Raw genomic sequence first — 19,402 nt, forward strand, 5'->3', positions numbered from 1 at the left:
CAAGGAAATAAAGAATAAGTGGACATTAAATCTAGAATCCCCTTAATATTTGAGATATACTCTGTAACAGAAATAAACCACACAGACGTGTTTATGTCAAAAGCAGAAACGTGTGGGGGGGTGTCAACGGGCGATTATGCATGACTACACATTTGAGGAAAACCCACTCTCGTTTTCTAACAGCAGGGGCACGTGATGTGGTTGATGGCGTCTTGAAACTCTCCTCTTCGTCATACCACCCCCTTCGCCTTCCACTGTAGCAACGGAACAGCCCCACAGCCCACCCAAAAGGAAAGGTTAAAAAAATAAAATGCCTTTAGAGTGTGTTTTGTACAAAATAATATAGTAGATCTCTTCAAATAAAAACCTAAACATTTGAAAGTCAAGATATTTATCACTGGCCCGTTCAGATCTCACTCTAAATGACAGATTATAGTCAAATAAAGAATAAATGAATTCCTTTATTCACAGATCATTAACTTTACAGAAAGTGCAATACATTCTGATACAATAAAGTGCATATGAGCAAATAATAAAGATGTACAATTCAGATTAGAATATTCAAGAGAAGAATAGAACGTGACTTTTGGTTGATTATATTTGGCATTCACTTAGAGTTGCAGTAAATAAACATACATATTTTCAGTCTGGATAACAAAAAAAATAAAAATAAAACAAGGCCATCTCCCTTAGCAGATTGAAAATAAGGCCTAGAGATGCAGAAAGAAAAGTGCTCCTGTCCTTCCATCATGGCCTTGCCTGCTCTACTTTTCTTCTTCTCTCCTCTTTAGCCTTCTCACAGCAAATATTTCCTGGTTACTCAAAAATAGGCATCAGATTTGACCTTGTGTCAGGTGTTTGTGTCAAGCTTTAACCGTAAACACAGGGACTAAGAAGGATGCTGAAGTACTTCCTCTTGACAGCTACAATGTGGGCCCCTTTATCCTAAGCTTACTTTCTGGCTCTTTGCAGCAGGGCCTTGAATACATCAAGAATCTGTGGGTCCTCCCCAGCAGACAGCTCTGGAGTGTTTTTCTCCAGCCAATCGGAGGAGTGGATCTGGTTCCTTAGCGTGCCAATCAGAGAATCCAGACTGTCGGGCTTCGATGCATGGCGGTCCAGCAACACTAAGTCCCCAGTGTCCAGCGGGCCTGTGTCAGGAACAGGGCAATCCTTCTCCATCATCTGGTCGGATGACTTACTCTCGGGTGATGACGTTGAATTGACAAGCGAAGCATTGTCTGAATTGTCACTGTCCTCTTTCTCTGATTTTTCGCTCTCATCGCTGGCTTCTTTGATAGAGTGCGAATCGGGGCTTCCTTCAATTTCTTTCAAGGCCTCCCTAATCCGCTTTAGGCCTGAAATAACACAAAACATGAACAGAATAAGTCAGTAACTAGTATCCAATCATTACTTAGCTTAAGACACAAAGCAAGAGATAAACTGGAAGAAAATAAAACCACTGACTGAACAAATGAAATAATAAATATGATCTAATCAATGTGTAGTTTAAGGCAGAAAATGGGAATTAGAGGGGGAAAAAACATAACTCACTATTTAATAACTTGAAGAATAGATATGAACTTGTCAATATATATAAAATAAGACAGGGAGTAGCTGAACAATTGAGTGGGCATATTAGACTAGAGACTGACCGAGCTGAAGGTGGTGCTGTTGGTCTGCGAAGACAATGCGGAACCAGCCGGGCGTGGAGCAGCAGAAGGCCTGACCGCAGCTCACCACCACCTTGTGTCTGAGGAAACCCTTCCACAGAGACAACTCCTCCTCAAACGACGGCTCTCGGAGAAACTACCAAAACGCAGAGACGGAAGTGACACATTAAGCCCACAGGGACACAATCTTTTCCAGACATAGCCACGTGTGGTTATTTTGCATTTGAAATTAGTGAGAGAGGGAAACGGAAATATTAGCCCCAAACGTCTTAGCGTGACTTTGATCTTGGTACCTTTCGGAGGTCCGCCCAGACGTACAGCGCAGCATGTCTGTCCAGGAAGGGGATGCCCATACTCTGCAGCTCTCCTGTCAGGTAACTGTGAGCAGCTTTCAGTCTGCGCCTGTTCTCAGGCAAAAATTCCTTGCTGATCCACTCTGGAACACGAGAGTGCAAAGTGACAATAGGTAAATCAGTCCTTCCAGAAAACTGCAGAGTTTTTTTGTGATTGTTACGGGCAAAAATCTTTGATTATGCGGCAGGTTTTCTTAAAAAATGCGATGGAATATGCGGGATATTTATGCAATGAAATTGCGGGAACTTGCAAAGACTTTGATGAGGTTTGATGAAAAAGAGAAGAAAAAAAACCGATTCCCCCAACACCCTGCTTTTTGATGAGGTTCACGTCGCGTAATTACGTCACTTCATAACGTTCCCATGGCAACAAGGGAAAATGACTGCTCTTGTGTGAAGTAAACGCAACATTTTTCAACTTTCTGCTAAGATATATGTGACTTTTTTGCAACAAAAATGCGGGGATTATGAAATCATATTTTGCGCGGAAATCGACAACTTATACGCCGAAAGTGCGACGTATTTGAAAAAAAATGCAGCCCCTGCATAAATATGCAGACTTTGGCTGATTATGCATTGAATTATGCGATCGCATAATCGCGTTTTTCTGGAGGGACTGGTAAATGAAATGTTACAAGTCATATCCGAGAAATTGCTACAAAGCAAAAATGTTTGAATTGCTGAAAAGCTTACATCCAAAATCATTTGAATTTATGCATTTAATCTTGACTGGTCTTTTACCAAAAGGGGTTTGATTGTGAGGATTGTTCTCTCAATGCATTGTGTTCGCAAAAGCACATGTGAAGCTTGGATCCGTACCTCTGTCCTGAAGCATTTGTGCTACCTGGTGCTGGCTGTTTCCAGAGACGCCGTGGAATGCGCCCAGCTGGGCCAACGCCTCCACAAGGTCTCTGTTCTCGGTATACAGAGTGCCTATTCTGATTCCTGCCATTGCAAAGTCCTGGAAACGACAAGAGGAAGTAAATGAAGAAGAACGGTGAAAGCAAACGCCCACTTAGGAATAGCTGAGATTTCACGGTTCTGTGAGCAGTGATGTAAAAAGTCTCCGGTCTTCACACTATCATACAGCGCAGCACAGTACGTACCTTGCTCATCCCCCACATTACATGCGTCCTCTGTGGGTCAGGCAAACTGAAAATAAGAGCACATCGTTAGCAGCTAAGATGCTGCCTTCAGCCTCAGTTGTTATGATTAAAGGTCCAAATCTAAGGTCTAAAATCAAGCAGAGGCTGGGTTCATGCAGTACCTGTCTATACCGAGGACACTGTTAAAGGCGACAGATTCATTAAAGACCGTCAGCATGTACACTTCATCAACGATACAGTGGAGCTCATTTCTAAAGCAGGAAATCGTGGAGAGAAAGAGAACATAAATATATACAGTGTAGCATTAATAAAACATGGTTTTATATTGTCAATGGTTGTTAATGACAAAGGAAATGCAACATAAATATAAATTGGTCCCTTCAACGCCCTACGTCAGTGTAAAAGCACTGTGGTTTATGGTTACAACACCTCTGTGGAGGGAGTTACTCTGGCAGGATCATTTAGAAAACAATAGGTGATGCAGGAGACTCCTTGGCACATGGCTGCACTTGACAATATGCTAATGGTTAAGAGAGGTGATAAAACTTAATCAAGAGCGCTTGATATTCCACACACGGGACAGAGCTCTCGGGCCGTAAAATAAGAGAGATCACACTAGGAACTGTATGCAGTGCTTTGGCAATGTGCTTAAAGGAGCCACAGGACTGCTGGGAGGATTACAGTGTTAGGCCACAGCGTGAGATAATAGTGGGGCAAACATACCTTTTGGCAAACTCCAAGAAGGCAATCATCTCATCCGCCGTGTAGATCTCAGCCAGGGGGTTGTGGGGGTTCATCAGTATAACCGCTCGGATGATCAAACCCTAAAAAGAGATGGCCAGTTTCTAAATAACTAAACATGTGTCTTCACAGTCTTTAGAAATAAAGCTGAAAAACAAATCACTGAGAAAAAGAGAGCATCCAAGACGTTTATCTAAACTAAGAACATTATCCAAGCACTTTTGGAGTGGTTCTGTCTTTCTTACAATATTCATTAAGATCAAGTGCTTAAGAATAAATGCATTCATGAAGTACCTCTTGTTTAGCCCTTTTCAGACCTTCTTCTAGTTTGCCTTCAGTAAGGTGGAAGGGCCGACTGTCTTTGCCATCAGCCTTAAAATAAAAACACGAAACAACAACATCCAAATTGGGCAACTGACAATGCTGCGTGAGATCACATGATGCATTTAAAAAGGTGAATGCATTGTCTATATATATATATATATATATATATATATATATATATATATATATATATATATATATATATATATATATATATATATATATATATTGAATGTTTACAATCAGCAAGGCACAACAAGTACGTATAGAATTACAGTTTTAAACACAAGCACATAAGCTCTTCAAGTCAACCAGGCTCTGTATTCCTACCTCACAGTCCAGAGGAACATGGAAGAGTTTTACATCACTATACAATTGTAGATCCTCAGTGATAACGCCGTAGAAAGGAGTCGGAATGAGAATGGCATCTACAACGTGAAAAACACAACGACCACGTGAAATTGACACAAACAGCAAGCTAACCCATATAAGCTACTATTTAGGTTTTACTACTTTTGCGGTATCTTATGGCTGGTCAGTGCCATGTCTTTCAGTTTTTTTTAAAGATGATTTTTTTGGGGCTTTTCCATTTATTCGATAGTGACAGTGGCTAGACAGGAAATGGGGAGAGAAAGAGAGGGGATGACATGCAGCGAACCCGGGCCACTGCAAAGGACTCGGCCTACATACTCTTACATGCTCTTACTGGGTGAGCTAAAGGCCGACCCGTCTGAATTTCTTTAGGAAGGGTTTTACAACAGCTGTTGTTGAAGGGATCTGGGAAGATGCCTGTTTGAAGACATGGATTTATAATCTTTAGGACATGACTTGAAACACTGTCAAACACCCGCTTAAGAAATGCTGTAGGTACAGGGTCGTTGGGGAGGGGACTTGCAAAGCTCAATTCATGTAATACAGGTAACTTTTCCCACGGTTACATCTTTTTGTAACAGGATTTTGCTGAAGTTGTTCCGTTTCTGAAGAACAATGCAAGTTCTTCACAATTTGATGCAGAGAAGGTGGGGGCAGTGTTGAGTAGCTGGTCAATAGTGGTAGAATAATATTCTAGAATTTCCAGCACTCTCCTTAATAATATTGTATAAGTAATCCTTCCTTGCCAGATGTATTGCATTGTTATAAGCAGTTGATGCTCAGAAATAGGTAAGTCAGATACGGAGACATTGTCCATGTTTAACCCTGTTGTTATTACTAAGTCTTGAATGTTTACCAGGCTGATAGGTGCCTTTATTACATGTTGGGTAAGTCCAAAGCTGTCCAGTAAATTCACACGCTCCATAGCTTTGGAGGCGTTCTTTTTATTGATAAGAATACTCAGGTCTGCGGTCAGGATTGATCGATCATATCTTGTGAATATTGAGATCAGCTCTGAGGAAAGACCAACATGGGCTGCTTTTCAGGCTTTTCTGGCAAAGCACTTATTGAGCTAAATAAATATATTACATTACCTAAAATGAGGCCTTGCTTGTAGTAGCACTAAAGAAGCAATTTATGCAGCTGCCCAGATCAAATAAATAAAAAACGTGTAACGTTTAAACAATTATGCTACAATTTCCCCATTCTGTTATATTTTATTCGATGATCATTTTTAATACAAAACAGGCAGGAAAAAAAGAAATTCCTGTTGTTACTGTGCGCATGTTTGTATTCATACACTAGAGATATGGCTGTATTGTGTGTGTGTGTGTGTGTGTGTGTGTGTGTGTGTGTGTGTGTGTGTGTGTGTGTGTGTGTGTGTGTGTGTGTGTGTGTGTGTGTGTGTGTGTGTGTGTGTGTGTGTGTGTGTGTGTGTGTGTGTCAGAGAATTCTAAACCTACCTTTAGGGTCACAAATGACTGCTGCAATACACGAGAAGAGGGAGCCACAGCCGTTCATCACCACAACCTGAACAAAGACACACATCCACCGTGTTATGAAAGACCCAATTAAGGCACAGAAGGAGGCCTGATAAATATGCTACAAATTCATCCAATTCATCCATTTCTAAAACCGACATTCATTACATCTGAATTTAAGTTGGTTACCCGCAACAACAAAAAAGCTCTGTTAGTTCAGTTGCAGCATTTAGCATCTTCATAATCATTACGGAGTTAATCAGATAAATTAATTGAATCCACTGCTATATTTTTTGAGAATGAATGGCTGTTATCCAGTCCATCTTCTGCAGCAGCAGCAGAAAACAAAAACAAAACAAAAAAAGACATATTTGTCAGCAATTACATAATTTGCTGGAAATCTGTATCAGGAAGGGAGCCTTCTTTACAAAAATCACAGAAATGCAGATGGAGTAGTTACACAAGAACAAATCAAATGTAGTTATCAGTTTCAGGAGCAGGGCCACGCCTCAACCGCACCTCTAATCACCCGTCAATACTTACCTAATCAACCCATCCATCCAAATCTGGTTGTCTCAGATTTCTCTACCCACCCTTCCTTTCCCTTTCGTCCATTCTCCTTCCTAACTCCTCCCTATCCACATCCCTTCTCCCCTCATTCCTTCCTACACAATCTGGTGCATACCTCTCCCATGTCTCATTCTACTGTATGTACCGTCCGGGTGGGCTTGTAATCAGCGAGCAGAACCCCCACACTGAGTCTGCCTCCGCCCGGTCTTCAGTACGTCCTTCTTCTACCTTCACCTCTCCCCTTTACATCCATTCATCTGTCCTCAACATCCGATACCTCCTGAATTTCCATTAAACCTCTAAATGGCATACGGTTGTGGCGTGGTTCAAAAATGAATTTATTCCAACCTGTTCTTCGTTGACCACATTTGTGTTTGCCTTTTGTCTATGTCCCTTCTAAATCAGAAAGACAGCAGTATCAAAAAAATTGAAAGTGTTTGCAAAAATGAAAAGCTGCAAGTCAATCGGTGTGCTCCAGTCCCTTTCTTTTCCCTTGATGCTTTATGTATTGTGGTGATTTAAATTGTAAGAATATAATTATAAAAATATATAATTAGGAAGACCACAATGTTACAATACTTAATTAAAAGACCTACAGTCTGTGCTGTTTGTCAGTCCAATGGAAAATAAAACATTTTTTAAAATAAAAAAAATAACTCCTGCAGTCAATTTGTACCTATGTAAAAGCAAATAATTATTGTGTAAAATTATTATTGTGTGTGAAGTGTAATTTAGAGTTGACAGTGCAACTTGTCATTCTGAAGAATAGTTCCTTTTAGAATTCCAAATTATTAATAATAGATTAATGTATAGGTAGAACTGTAGTGCTGTTCAGGTGGCACTACAGTAGATGTTATAGTGTTCCGGAGTTTAAACTCTAGAGAGAATAATATATTTACCTTTTGTACAGTGGGCTGGGTGTAAAATCTTATTATGTAAGTGCCCACTATCTACAGTCATAGTATAAATGTTGTACAATATTTCCCTCTCATATATTGTGGAAAGAATGTAAATATGATAAAGCACCTCAGAACTGTTTATAGGGTGTGAGTAACTATACAGTATGTTGTTACATTTTCCACGTCTGCCATTTACAGTATGTGCTTTCCACAAACTCCATTGGTTTTTAACACGATACAAGGCAGAATATATTGTTATTCCCTTAAAATACAATATTTAGTATGGAATACTATATTATATAGTATATTCAATTGACTACCGTAGTTGTCTTAGACGGTTCAAATTGCTTGTGTTACATCCCTTCCAGCAACAAAAGCAATAATCTTTACTCACATTGTTAGCTTTCAATGGCTTTGGAGAACAGCAGTAGTGAGTCAGGAACTTTGCAACCTCCTCTCTCAGGCTGAAAGAGAGCAAGATGGAAAGGTTAGAACAGGGTTTTACTACTACTTACTTGTTAAAATGTAACGTTACTACGAGCCGGTCATCTTGATCAAAATAAAGGTCCACTTGAATCCCTTACAATGTGTGTCCCTTCCAGTCTGAATACTGCAACAAGGATGGGTCAAAATGTGGCATGTCAGGCTTGGTCAGCTGTAGCAGAAAGGAAAAGGAAATGCATTTGTGAATGCAGGCAGAATAATTTAGATTACCAGGATGTGAGTGCACGGCTAATCTTACCCGTTTACCAAGAACATCATAGCATAGTTTGTTCTCACTGGTACCCATGTTGATTATGCCCTGGAAGAAAGAAAAACAACTTAGAAGTAATTGTAATGGTATCATTTTGTTTGCCACGTCAGAGCTGTCTGACAGCTGCATTTATTCATGACACAGACTCACATCAGGGTTCTTTGTGTCATGGTGTTTGTCCATTAAATATTGGGCATAGCCCTCCTGGAGAATGCCTTGAGTCTGTCGGATGCTGTTACCACGGTTGGACAGGTACACGCTGGGGCCGAGAGTGGCTGCACCTCTCAGTGCTGCCGAAACACTCGGAGACATTTTGAAGGCTTTGACAGATGCAGGCGGCGTTGACTCTATTGTCTCCTGAGTGGAAACGGCCTGTGTAGCGGGAGCCTCGGAAGGCGGCTGAGATAAAGAGGACGAGACAGAGGGGGCGGCCGTGGTCATCAGAGATGCTGACAGATGAGCTAGGGGTGAGACGGAGGGGTCAGTCGGTGTCGTCGCGGCGGTCGGAGCGCCCTGTCTGACAGCGACCAACACCCCTGTCAGCATGCTGAACAGGCGGAGCTCATGCTGGCGCTCCTGCTCCGCCCTCCTCTCCTCCCGCTGTTCCCAGCGCTCCTCAGCCTGCAGCTCTCTCTCCAGCCGCGCCTCCTCCAGGGAGAGGAGGCGCTCCTCCGCTGACTGCTGCCATTTCAGGAAGCTGGCCAAGGCTTTATCCAGGCTTCTTTGGCCAACGCATCTAGCACCCCCATAGCTCCACGATGTCTTGCCGCCCAGGCGACGCTTCCTCTGTCTCACAGAGGTTGGGGGACGAGAAACCTTCTTACCGGGCCCCTCTGATGTGTCCTGTGGCCCAGGACTACCAAAAGCCTGGCTGACAGCTGTGGCTGAACCGGCAATGTTCAGGTCACTAAAGCCTGGGGATGTGAAAAAGAGAAATAACAATGTCAATAATCATTTTCTAAACGCACGTTAATGACAGTGACAGTGATGATAATGATTCTAGTATTTGGATTGACAACCTGAAGGTGAGATTCTCGCATTTGTTGAGCTCTGTCCATGACCCAGAGGGTCGTCTGGCCCCGGTAGAGACTGGCCATCAGTTTCCTGGTCATCTTCAGATCCATAGTACATCTCGGGGGGAGCGACACCTGAATTCAGCAGGCTCTCCTCAACATGTTCACATTTAATATCCAGTGAATCTCCAGGTTTTGGAGGCTGACCAAACAGAAACCCACCTGAGGAGGCAGGACCAAAGGTGCCGGCTGGAACTCCTTGCAGGTATGCCTCAGGCCCACCTGGGCACTGAAACACCTGTTGAGCTATGACAGCTCCGCCCAAGGAGGAGTAGGTGATAGCCGGCCGGTTGGCCAGCACCCTGTCCATCACATCATAGAACTTCCAAGACCTCATTTTGTGATTGTCCTTAATGCGGCGGTACTCCAGCTTCATCTTTTTGATTTTCTCCCTGCACTGGTCACCGGTACGGTAAATGCCCTTTTCGCGCAAGATGTGGGCTATGCGGTCAAATACACGCTGGTTGCGCAATGAGCTCTCCAATTCAATTTGGACCGACTCATCGGACCACAGCTGGAGCAGCTCCACTATCTCCGGGTCAGTCCAGTTGCTGCCTCGCTCATGCCTCCTGCCGCGAAAGTCCATCCTGCAAGTTACAGGAGGTGTTCTGCAACGCAAGATGACGGGGCGATATGAAGACACATTGGTAGCCTAGCCTACAGTACCTCTGCCATCCTGACTTCAGGAGCACCCAACGTCAAACAATGGAGCTTTAAGTGGACACATGTATTCTTAACGTTAATGTTTAAACAGTACTACTATACACGTCATTTTACCCACTTATCTCACCGTAAAACAAAAGTACACCTCTTCGGAAACAGATTGTTGTGGAGCTTTTACTCAGATGTGACATCAACGTAGGTCGACACTGTCACGGCTGGTTAACCCGATTTGGTTAACTGGTTTGGACTGGCAAAGCTTTGTTCAGCCGGTGCTAAAAGATAGAATTCATTATTAGAGGATATTTGTCACATCTTGGCGAGATGGGGAATAGGAGAATAGGAATAGGACGCGTACAAAAATATCTACATCCGGGTTGATGGCACATGCGTGCTGTCCTTACTCCGGGATAACTTTGGTCCGTGCTAAAGGAGGAGCTGCTGAAAGCGAGCTGGGTTTTATGCCAGGCTGTAACGGGTAGACACAACCACACAGAGTAACTAGAGCTATGTGTCATGGCCCCCTCTACCGTACAGTGTGCTTTTCATTCATGTGTGTAAGTTGAGTAGATATCCAGAAGATGGCGGTCACACACAGTGGTACATATACCCTTAGCATACAAGTTATCTGGAGAACAAGGACGTGTGTTTTGGCTACAAGCGTAGGCCAGAAATCCTATTTAACTATAAAATAACCATGACAGCGGTTGGAATCAACGCAAACAACAATAATTCTTACAAAAAAAGGCTTTGACTTACCGTTATACAAACATTAATCGAGGCTTTGTCGTTAAATATAATTTCCTTGTATAAAAGTATACTTTTTACTGTTATAAATCATGGATTTATATTTAATATCATACCACGTATTCATGTATTCTACCTGCTTTAGAAGGTAAACCGTTAATGTCGAATAAAAAGCGGATAAACGTGACCTTAGGTAAATGTATTCCTGCTTCGGGCTACATAATACAGTCACCCCGCCCCTTTCAACGACCACGGTGTAACAAATCAAGCATACGCGTCAGTCCAGTCGGCTCTAAACGTGACGTATTTCCTGGAGAAAGGATTTTTGAGGCAGTTTGTTGTTATCTCCATCCAGTAGTGAACCGTTATATTGTATTGGCACGTATAGCACCTTATACTCCTTTTTTTCTATCCGTGTATTTACTTTGCGTTTGTAAATGAATGCCAACAAAATAAGCCATGTGAAATAACTCAACCCGTTAGAAGAAACCGTTACAAAAAAATAACTGGGTGCGACGGTTGAAGTTAACGTTAAACTGGCAAAATATAACCATTGTGGTGGTGGCAAGTTGTTGGCGGATAACGTCAAGGCTGCATAGTTGAATTCAGCACTTTTTGGAGGAGGATGGGCGTGTTCGGATCGCATTATTATTCATCTCCTGGACCAAGTGGTGGACGTACATCCTTAGGTTAGGTGTAAAGTTGAAAGTCAAGCCTCAGGAGAAAGGACAGTCTCCGCCCGGAGGAAGAAGAAGAGAAGGAGGAGGCATGACGTCTCGTTTCTTCTTAGTTTTTGTAAAAGCCACGAGTTAGATGTGTTCAACGCAGGGAGGGGAGCTGTGGCAGAGTGGGTGGGAACAATGGGAGTATTTGCAGAAACTATAGAGGCGATTTTAGCATAAAGTCTCTGCCAGCGCTGTCGACATCTCTTACCAGTCCTCCCAGTCAGGTGAATCCTTCCCCGGTGAGGTAACAGGCTTAATCCAGTATAGCTGAGTGAAGGAGACATGACTTGACCAGCTTTGGTGCGCAGCGCTTCCTGTCTGAAGTTTATTTTTGGTAAGATTACGGCATGTTTGTTGTTCTCATGTATTCACTGTGTAGTTTTCTGCAGCATGTCTCATTTGACTCTTAATTCAGATTTATGTTCTGCTTTCCTCCCTCCTCTCTGTCTCTCTTGCGCACACACTCAGTACATTTCCTTTTTGTCTTACTTATTCACCCTGGAGCCTTAGGCTAAACCAGAGACGGTTTAGAGATCTTTGGCTAAACCCCCTCATCAAGTAGTTTTAGGCTATCTGTGTATTGTGTGCATTGTTGTGATATATTTCAGTTAGTCCTGCTTGGCAAGGCATAGATTGTTCAGACACGTTTTACGCACTATTCCTCTTCACACAGGCATCAGATATGTGTGCCTATTTTGAGAATATCAAAGTGAGCTCAGTTTGAACCAACCAGCTGAAAAACTCAACTTAAAGTTATCTAACTCATCCTATCTTGTCCTCTGGTTATCAGTGTTATTTCATATCTCAAGTGCAAAAAAAAACAACAAAACAGATATCTGGGATCTCAGCAAGTGAGGAAGTCAGGGCCACCAGCTTTTGAAAGAAACAGCACGGCTCCAAGCTCCCCCCTGAATTGGATTACATTACCTAACTGCATCAAAGATGACCTTTTTATAAAACTAATCTTTTGTGCCTCCCTTTGTTTTGCCTAAATCTCACCAAGGCCGGTTAAGAGATCAAAGCTATTAAAAGGGTTGGTCCTGGCTCCATTATGTTTATTTTTGCTAGAGGAAGTCAAACTGAGTGGTTCACATGTACACACTTTGCCCATTAACACCACCGCTCCAGATCTGTGGATTCATCACCAGCGCTGGGTTTAACAATACTGGTAATTCTTCAGGTGTGAACTGAGCTCTTAGGAGCACACATTTTATAAGAAGCATAAAACAGGAATGCAGTGGAGGAGAAAGAAGTAGGAAGACAAACTTGTCAACAGTATAACTCCTCTATAAACTAGGGCAGCGTGTTGTGGATGAGAGGAAGTTTGACACAGGGAACAATGCCAAGATTCAGATGGCTGTTAAAAGTTGGGTTGGATGTCTCTGTGGGACATTACTTACAGAATTGATTCTTTCTCCTGGACACATTGCTCCTGCCCTCGACAACATTTTATCAGGCTTTTTCATCTCCGTAGCTCGTAGGCAGTGGCAGCGAAGATGGATCAGGGTTTAGTGTTACTCAGTCATCACTGCGTTCTCACTCACTTCAAAGTGTGTCTCAGATTATCGTTGCACAGCTCACTTCCAGCTGCGTCCCGCTGTCCTGACAGAGCACACCATGCCTGTGCAATGCCCGTGGCTTTTCCAATCGCACTCTTAACGTGGAGCAATTTTCCCTCTCAGGAGGGACTGCTCGGCTGTCAGGGGTACTTCACAAATGCTGCAGTTCTCTTCTGTGCGTTGGTTTTCTGTGAGAGGGCAGCCCAGAGCACATGGTGGGTGTTGATTTGGCGGGTGGGCAGCCTGAAATAGAGCTGGAGTGCTGCATATGGTCTGTCACAGGCTTAGTGTGCTTGTCATTACCAATGGAAAACACCTGTTCATCCCCATCAAGAGTAGATGTGTTATCTTGTCACGTTCTTTTTATTGCGTTGTGTCCGGAGTGATTCTAATGTAGTGGAAGTTACCTGGATGCATATGCTGTATGTTCATTCAACCGTAGGCTTCTGCTGCTGTTTACTAAGCAGTTTCTCTGGTACAGAGAGTCCCTCAAGTGTTTTCCTGGTCAAACCCATTTTCCAGATGGGTAGGAAAATCTAGTTGACAACTTTCCAGTCTCAATCCCAGTTCTCTTAATTCCAACGCTTCACTTTGTAAGAGGTAGATCTAGATGTGGGCTATACTTACAAAAATCAAATAATACAGTGTGTTGGACTCAGTGCCATAATACTGATAATGTGGTGAAATTATCGGTTACTGTTGGTATTTTAATCAACAGTGGAAATGATGGCCAAGCAGATAGTCATTCATTAATCATTTCACTCTGCTACAACTGACCAATGCTTTGATTTCTGGGGCCAACACCAAGATGGATGTTTGAGAGTGTTACAAGAGCTGGCTGGTGTACATTGTTTGTTTTTTTGTCAAGGATCCCTCAAATTTGGCTAATAAAGAGTTGTGACAAAGATGTTCCATGAGGCCAGATATTTTACAGTTGAGCAATAAGCATACGCTGGAAATACAAGATATGAAGGTAATGAACAGTAAACTTGAAATGCAATTATAAAATTATTATAAATAGCTTTAAATGCAAACCTAAATACCAAACCTGCTAAAATATACCAGAACTGCCATCCTAAATAATCTGTGATAAGCGAGTATTGGCCTGTAATATAGATCCTACTGATGTGTGTGTCAGGCTGTAGCTCACAATACCATTTAGGCCATTGTATACTATAGCTATAACACAGCCTGAAAGATCAGCAAAAGACAACATACTGTTAACTATATTGGCAACATATTGATACAGTATTAATTTTACCATACTGATATTATTGTCTATCAAAATCCTCCCCCAGATCTTGCTGGATTTTTGCAAAATCAGTTTACAGCAGACTGGCTTATAACCTAGCTATACAATAATGAATGCACAGTGTTGATGCACTGCTGATCCATCTCCCTCTCTTTCTCAGTACAGTTGAATAGTAAGGAGGCACCACAGGACAGGAATCCCTCTGTCGTTCGTTTGTACACCCCAGTCGTGTTCTGATGGCCACTGAGCAGTCGGGGGCGGAAGTGCACCTCAGCTGTCAATGCTGAGGCAGAGGAGTGGATTGCTCATTATGAATTTTCTTGACAGAACGTCTAAGCAAAGTGTTTTGATAGGAACTACCTGTTGTTGCTGCTGCTGTTCTGTTCCATAATAGGACCAATTGAGCAAAATGTCTCGCCGATCCTCCTCGCCACGAGATACTGAACTAAATTTGAAGGAGTGTCAAACGCTTGAAACGGACGGTGCTGAATTAATGATTCAGAGCTGTTGTGTTATTTTAGCATACCACAGGCCACTTATCCACCTCCTGCATGTCCATTGGCGCACGTACACAAGTGTGGTACTTCTATTTTCATTCTAGTTTAGATCCTAAAGTCTTAGGTTCTCCTGTGGTTTGAAGGTTGAAGTTTCATCTCAGTTTAAGGCCTTTGATGTATATTGTAAGAGTAAGCAGCCTCTTGTTAACTCCTCCAGGCTGTGTTTTGAGAGAAGGTGTTTTGGGCGTGTTGTTGTTGTTTTTTTTTCTGCAATGCTGTGTGGTGGGAGGAATATCCCCTTCTCTCTCCTCCTCTCTCTCTCCCCCCCATATTCTCCTCCCTCTCCCAGCCCTCTCAGTGACAGCAGACCCCCTGCTCCTGTTTTTGTGACTCCAGCATAGCATCTAATGAGCTCAGAAGAATTGCACCACAGGAAGAATGACAGCCCCTGGTCATGTTTTCATCACCAATCCTGCTGCTCTCCAATCACACCCACTCCTAAATGTATCTGTGAAGCCATACATGTATTCAGTGAGCTTCTTCTATTTGAATAGTTTGGATATGCGTAGCTAATGGATTTACGGGGGATCTTAGGCAATAACAACAGCTTACCTGCAAACCAACAACCTTGTTACATTTTAAAATTGCCCACTGCCAAGCATTAGGCATTCTTTCAATTAGAGTTAGGTTTTATTTTCCAAGTCCTCGAGAAAGAGACAGTAATTTGACAGGACCCATATTCACTGTGGGAAATCAATATGGAAGCACTTTTATGTTTGACATCAGCTTTAGCCCCTCACCCCTGTTTCCTGAGAGTATCAAAAGGCTAAGATGTCTTTAGTCCTATTGTATGATTGTTAGCTAGTTTCATTTTAAGAGATAATTGGACAGTAACACGTCACCATATTCCTGAACTGTTCCCCAGTATGGCTGGACTGTCTGTGCTGCCAAGTGCTGTTTTTTTGTTGTTTTCAACTGTTGTTATATTGCTATATTAACAGTGCTGTCGGTAGGTGAACAGACTTGGTGACGAGGTGAACTGCCACCTACTGCCAAAATAGTCACCACTTAATTGGAATGCACTGTGAAAATATTCAATTTTTTTTTCTTTTTTTTTTAATGCCTATGAGTCTAAACACACTCCACACGGTCAGTACAGTCTGCTCTGCTGCAGGTTTGCCTTACCTCGCAGAAAATATAGGCTCCTATTGTTTTTAAGAAATCCATTAACAAGACTGAAAGTCTAAAGCCCCATAGCAGCCCCTTAAAGCCTGCAATGTTCATCACACTCGCACTATAATTTGAAACCGTTTGACAGAATGAACACACCATGGATAATTCTGCTAGATCCTTAAGGGAGTAATAAAAATGTTCATTTTTCCTGAGGGCAGCCATAGAGGAAAGACCATGGGGTCATTAGATTCAAAAAGGTTTATCTCCTTGGAAGCCACAAACTGCTGAGCAAAGATCATGACAGTCTGCCTACCAGTCCATGACATACCTTGTGAGCACAAATGACCGTAAGGTGGAAACAAATACAAATCTCATTGATTGCTCAAAATAAAGAGATCATCTTTCAGGGAGTACGAATGCCATTTTTATTGCCCATTGGTACTGAAATATTCAGACCTAACGTTGGCATCAAAACATCCTGCCATGGCGACGAGCTGAACAATCAGTCCATGTGCTGCTCAGCTGTTTTCCCCCATCCGACTTCCCCTTTGTACCTGCTAAGGTTTGTATTATAACATTCAATTTCTTTGAATTTTTAAACCTCCTAGAATACCCAGCAGAAAGTCATACGTGAACCCAACAGATTTCAGACATCAGCGTAGCAGGGATTGACTCACTGAATGGCCTTTTTGATCCAGCATTGGTGGGATCATCTGTTGTACTGTACAGACATTTAAATCTGCATCACTTCCCACCTCTCCATCTTTCTTCTCACTCAGAGCCCGTTAACTTACCACACAGCTTTTCCCTTTTTTATTTGCGACGTACAGGCTTCTCTCCTCTATTCAAAGAACCACAAATCAAAAGCCAGCACACTACCCCAGCCTGAAAATCTTTTTTCCTTTGAACACATGCTCAAATGATGGTTACCATGCTTGCTATTATACTTTTCAATTAAAATGAGTACAGTACCTTTCCCGGATGTAATAAGTGGTTGGTTGAATTAAAATTTGGGAATATCCTAAAACTAAGAGCGGTTTCTGGGCGAGCGTTGAAAAGTCCTCTGTCTAGCAGCCACAACTAGCTGCTGGTTTGCTTGGAGCTCGTCCTGTATTGCAGCAACATGCCTACTGTATATCATTATCATACATTACCATTTCAGGTCTGAAAAAGATGAGGCAGGATTGAAGAATGATTCTGTTTTTCCGGCAGAACCCTTGTCTGTTTTGACCTAATATTTATCTGTCGCACATTTATGAAAATGTTTTTTTCTCCCTCTCTCTGAGTTTGACAATGGACTGTGAGTTGTATGCTGGATGATAAGGTCTGTGGGTGGGCTGTTTATTTTTGCTGCAGTTCTGGTTTTCTTTTCTGAATGGTATCTGCAGTAGGTAATTCAGGCCCGAGAGTGACCCAGTTAAGAAGGCCATGTTTGTGTTCATAGCTGGCTCTGTCCTCTCATCTCTAGGACACTGTTCGACTTTGCTGCTGTAAGGTAGAGCAGCCCCACTCTGCCTGGGAAGCAGTGACAGACGGACGGATAGACTGCCCTGTGAAGTGTTCTCCTTTTCATGGATGCCAGGGTGGTCCTGCTCCACTTATGGACAGTCCTTGTCCTCCTGATAGCAGAACTGAAGTGGATTGAAGCTGCAGAGGTCTACACCAACACCTGGGCTGTCCAGATCAATGGGGGGCCGGAGGAAGCCGACCGCATCGCCAGGCAACACGGTTTTGTCAACCACGGCAATGTAAGTCCTACTTGCAGTATGTGTGTGCGTGAATGAGTTTGTACACGTGGAAGAGGCGTCTCTCTAGTTAACTATATCACTGCATGTGAGACTGTGTCCAAACACAGCTATGGCTCGTAGGTGAACACTAATGCTACAAAAACCGTTGTACATCAAAGCCGAGCATCAGAGAGCCAGACATGACCCCTCCAGGCAATCCTGTTTTTGCAGCAGACTGCGAAAGAGTGTGGCCTCCTCCACTTCTTGTAGTTTAAGTGGGGCATCCGAGACTTCCGCACACACTGGCAGACTGGTTGTGTTTACGGCAGGAGCGTCAGGAATAGACAGGAATAACAAGGCTGTTATTTCAGGGTCTCAAGGAAGGTTGTTCTATCTATTTAATTATGATGTAGGTCATTTGGTTTTATTGCCACCGCTATAGCTTCTGTTTTTGGTATCGCCGAGTCATTTTCATTAAATGAGCCGCTGTGTCATACAATTTGCAGATAGGCCAAAGAAAAATAACAATAATAATAATGTCAGAAAGAAGAGGAAGGAGAGGGGGAAGTAGTAGTGACGTATTGTTCTTTCAGTGGTGTGTTAAGTCCCTTGAATATCAAAATGCTTCCAATTAGGGCTGGGCAATAGATCGATATTTTATCGATATCGTGATATGAGACTAAATATTGTCTTAGATTTTGGATATCGTAATATCGTGATATGACCTAAGTGTCTATCCTGATTTTAAAGGCTGCATTGCAGTAGAGTGATGTCATTTTCTGAACTTACCAGACTGTTCTAGCTGTTGTATTATTTGCCTTTTCCCCCACTTAGACATTATATCCACATTACTGATGATTATTTATCTAAAATCTTACGTGTGAGGATATTTTGTTAAAGCCCCAATTGTCAACCCTAGAACACCGCCACAATATCGATATCGAGGTATTTGGTCAAGAATATCGTGATATTTGATTTTCTCCATATCGCCCAGCCCTACTTCCAATGCTAAGCTTTTCCATACTTGTACTCAGCAGATGACAGTGAGTCGCTATTTGGTCCCCTCTACCCCTGTTACTCCACTTGAGACTTTACTTCATTTGCATGCGTCTTTGTGGAGCTGCCTGAGTGCTACACACGCCAGTGAACAGCCTTCTGGATTACTTCTGAGGAATATGCGTAGGTGGTTCTGCATGTTGCCACCCCACTTCTCCCCCACCTCATAAAGGGGATTTTCTGGAAGAGGTTTTGCAAAATCAATTCAGGCTTATCTTTGCTTTCTTTATTACTTTGTCTGGAGTGCAAGTCCAGATGTTTTTAGTCCACCTGATGTCATCATAGAGAACAGTTGTCACATGGGTTTACAGCAATCCGGACAATATTTGATGTGTGTCATTTTATAATGCTCTTTATTGTCCACTGCATTATATCAAATTATATCCACGCGACTTAACATTGAGCTTGTCTGACTTACATTCTGCTTGGATCGGGAGTTCATTTAGTATTGATCTGGATAGTTGCGGTTGTTCCTATCTTCTAAAAGTCTAAATGCATTGAACTGTGCATTGAAAGGAAGTGTGCATTGGGTGTAATGGCCCCCTATCAGACTTTTACTCTTAATTGCGTCTGAGAATTCTAGATGGAGAATCAATCTCTAGTATTAGTGAATTGGGTAAAATGGATTGTTAAATATTCTGCTCACAGAGCACACATACA

At 42.5% G+C, this 19,402-nt stretch overlaps 2 protein-coding genes across 4 annotated transcripts in view; one reads left to right on the plus strand and one right to left on the minus strand.

Moving 5' to 3' along the window:
• Positions 1–441: 441 nt before the first annotated feature.
• accs (1-aminocyclopropane-1-carboxylate synthase homolog (Arabidopsis)(non-functional)) lies at positions 442–13,211 on the minus strand. Of its 3 annotated transcripts, none has more exons than XM_028584426.1 (16): positions 10,766–13,211; positions 9,293–10,281; positions 8,424–9,187; positions 8,262–8,321; positions 8,104–8,174; positions 7,914–7,983; positions 6,033–6,099; positions 4,528–4,625; positions 4,168–4,245; positions 3,856–3,956; positions 3,294–3,383; positions 3,133–3,178; positions 2,846–2,987; positions 1,967–2,109; positions 1,656–1,809; positions 442–1,358 (listed from the first exon to the last, which is right to left on the minus strand). In XM_028584426.1, the coding sequence occupies exons 2-16, from the start codon at positions 9,930–9,932 to the stop codon at positions 952–954; spliced, it is 2,931 nt and encodes a 976-aa protein (XP_028440227.1). In that variant the 5' UTR covers positions 9,933–10,281; positions 10,766–13,211; the 3' UTR covers positions 442–951. The 3 variants fall into 3 exon arrangements, with proteins under 3 accessions (XP_028440227.1, XP_028440226.1, XP_028440225.1); XM_028584425.1 differs by lacking the exon at positions 10,766–13,211 and adding an exon at positions 10,365–10,753; XM_028584424.1 differs by lacking the exon at positions 10,766–13,211 and having other exon boundaries at positions 9,293–9,954; positions 10,137–10,753.
• Positions 10,884–19,402, plus strand: part of furinb (furin (paired basic amino acid cleaving enzyme) b) — an 84,481-nt gene continuing 75,962 nt past the window's right edge. Inside the window, exons 1-2 of the mRNA XM_028584427.1 lie at positions 10,884–11,812; positions 17,428–17,707. Of these exons, the coding sequence (XP_028440228.1) occupies positions 17,531–17,707 (177 nt within the window). The 5' untranslated portion in view covers positions 10,884–11,812; positions 17,428–17,530. The remainder of the gene's footprint in view (positions 11,813–17,427; positions 17,708–19,402) is intronic.

Source organism: Perca flavescens, chromosome 8, assembly GCF_004354835.1.
Source record: "Perca flavescens isolate YP-PL-M2 chromosome 8, PFLA_1.0, whole genome shotgun sequence".
NCBI classification, from domain to species: domain Eukaryota; kingdom Metazoa; phylum Chordata; class Actinopteri; order Perciformes; family Percidae; genus Perca; species Perca flavescens.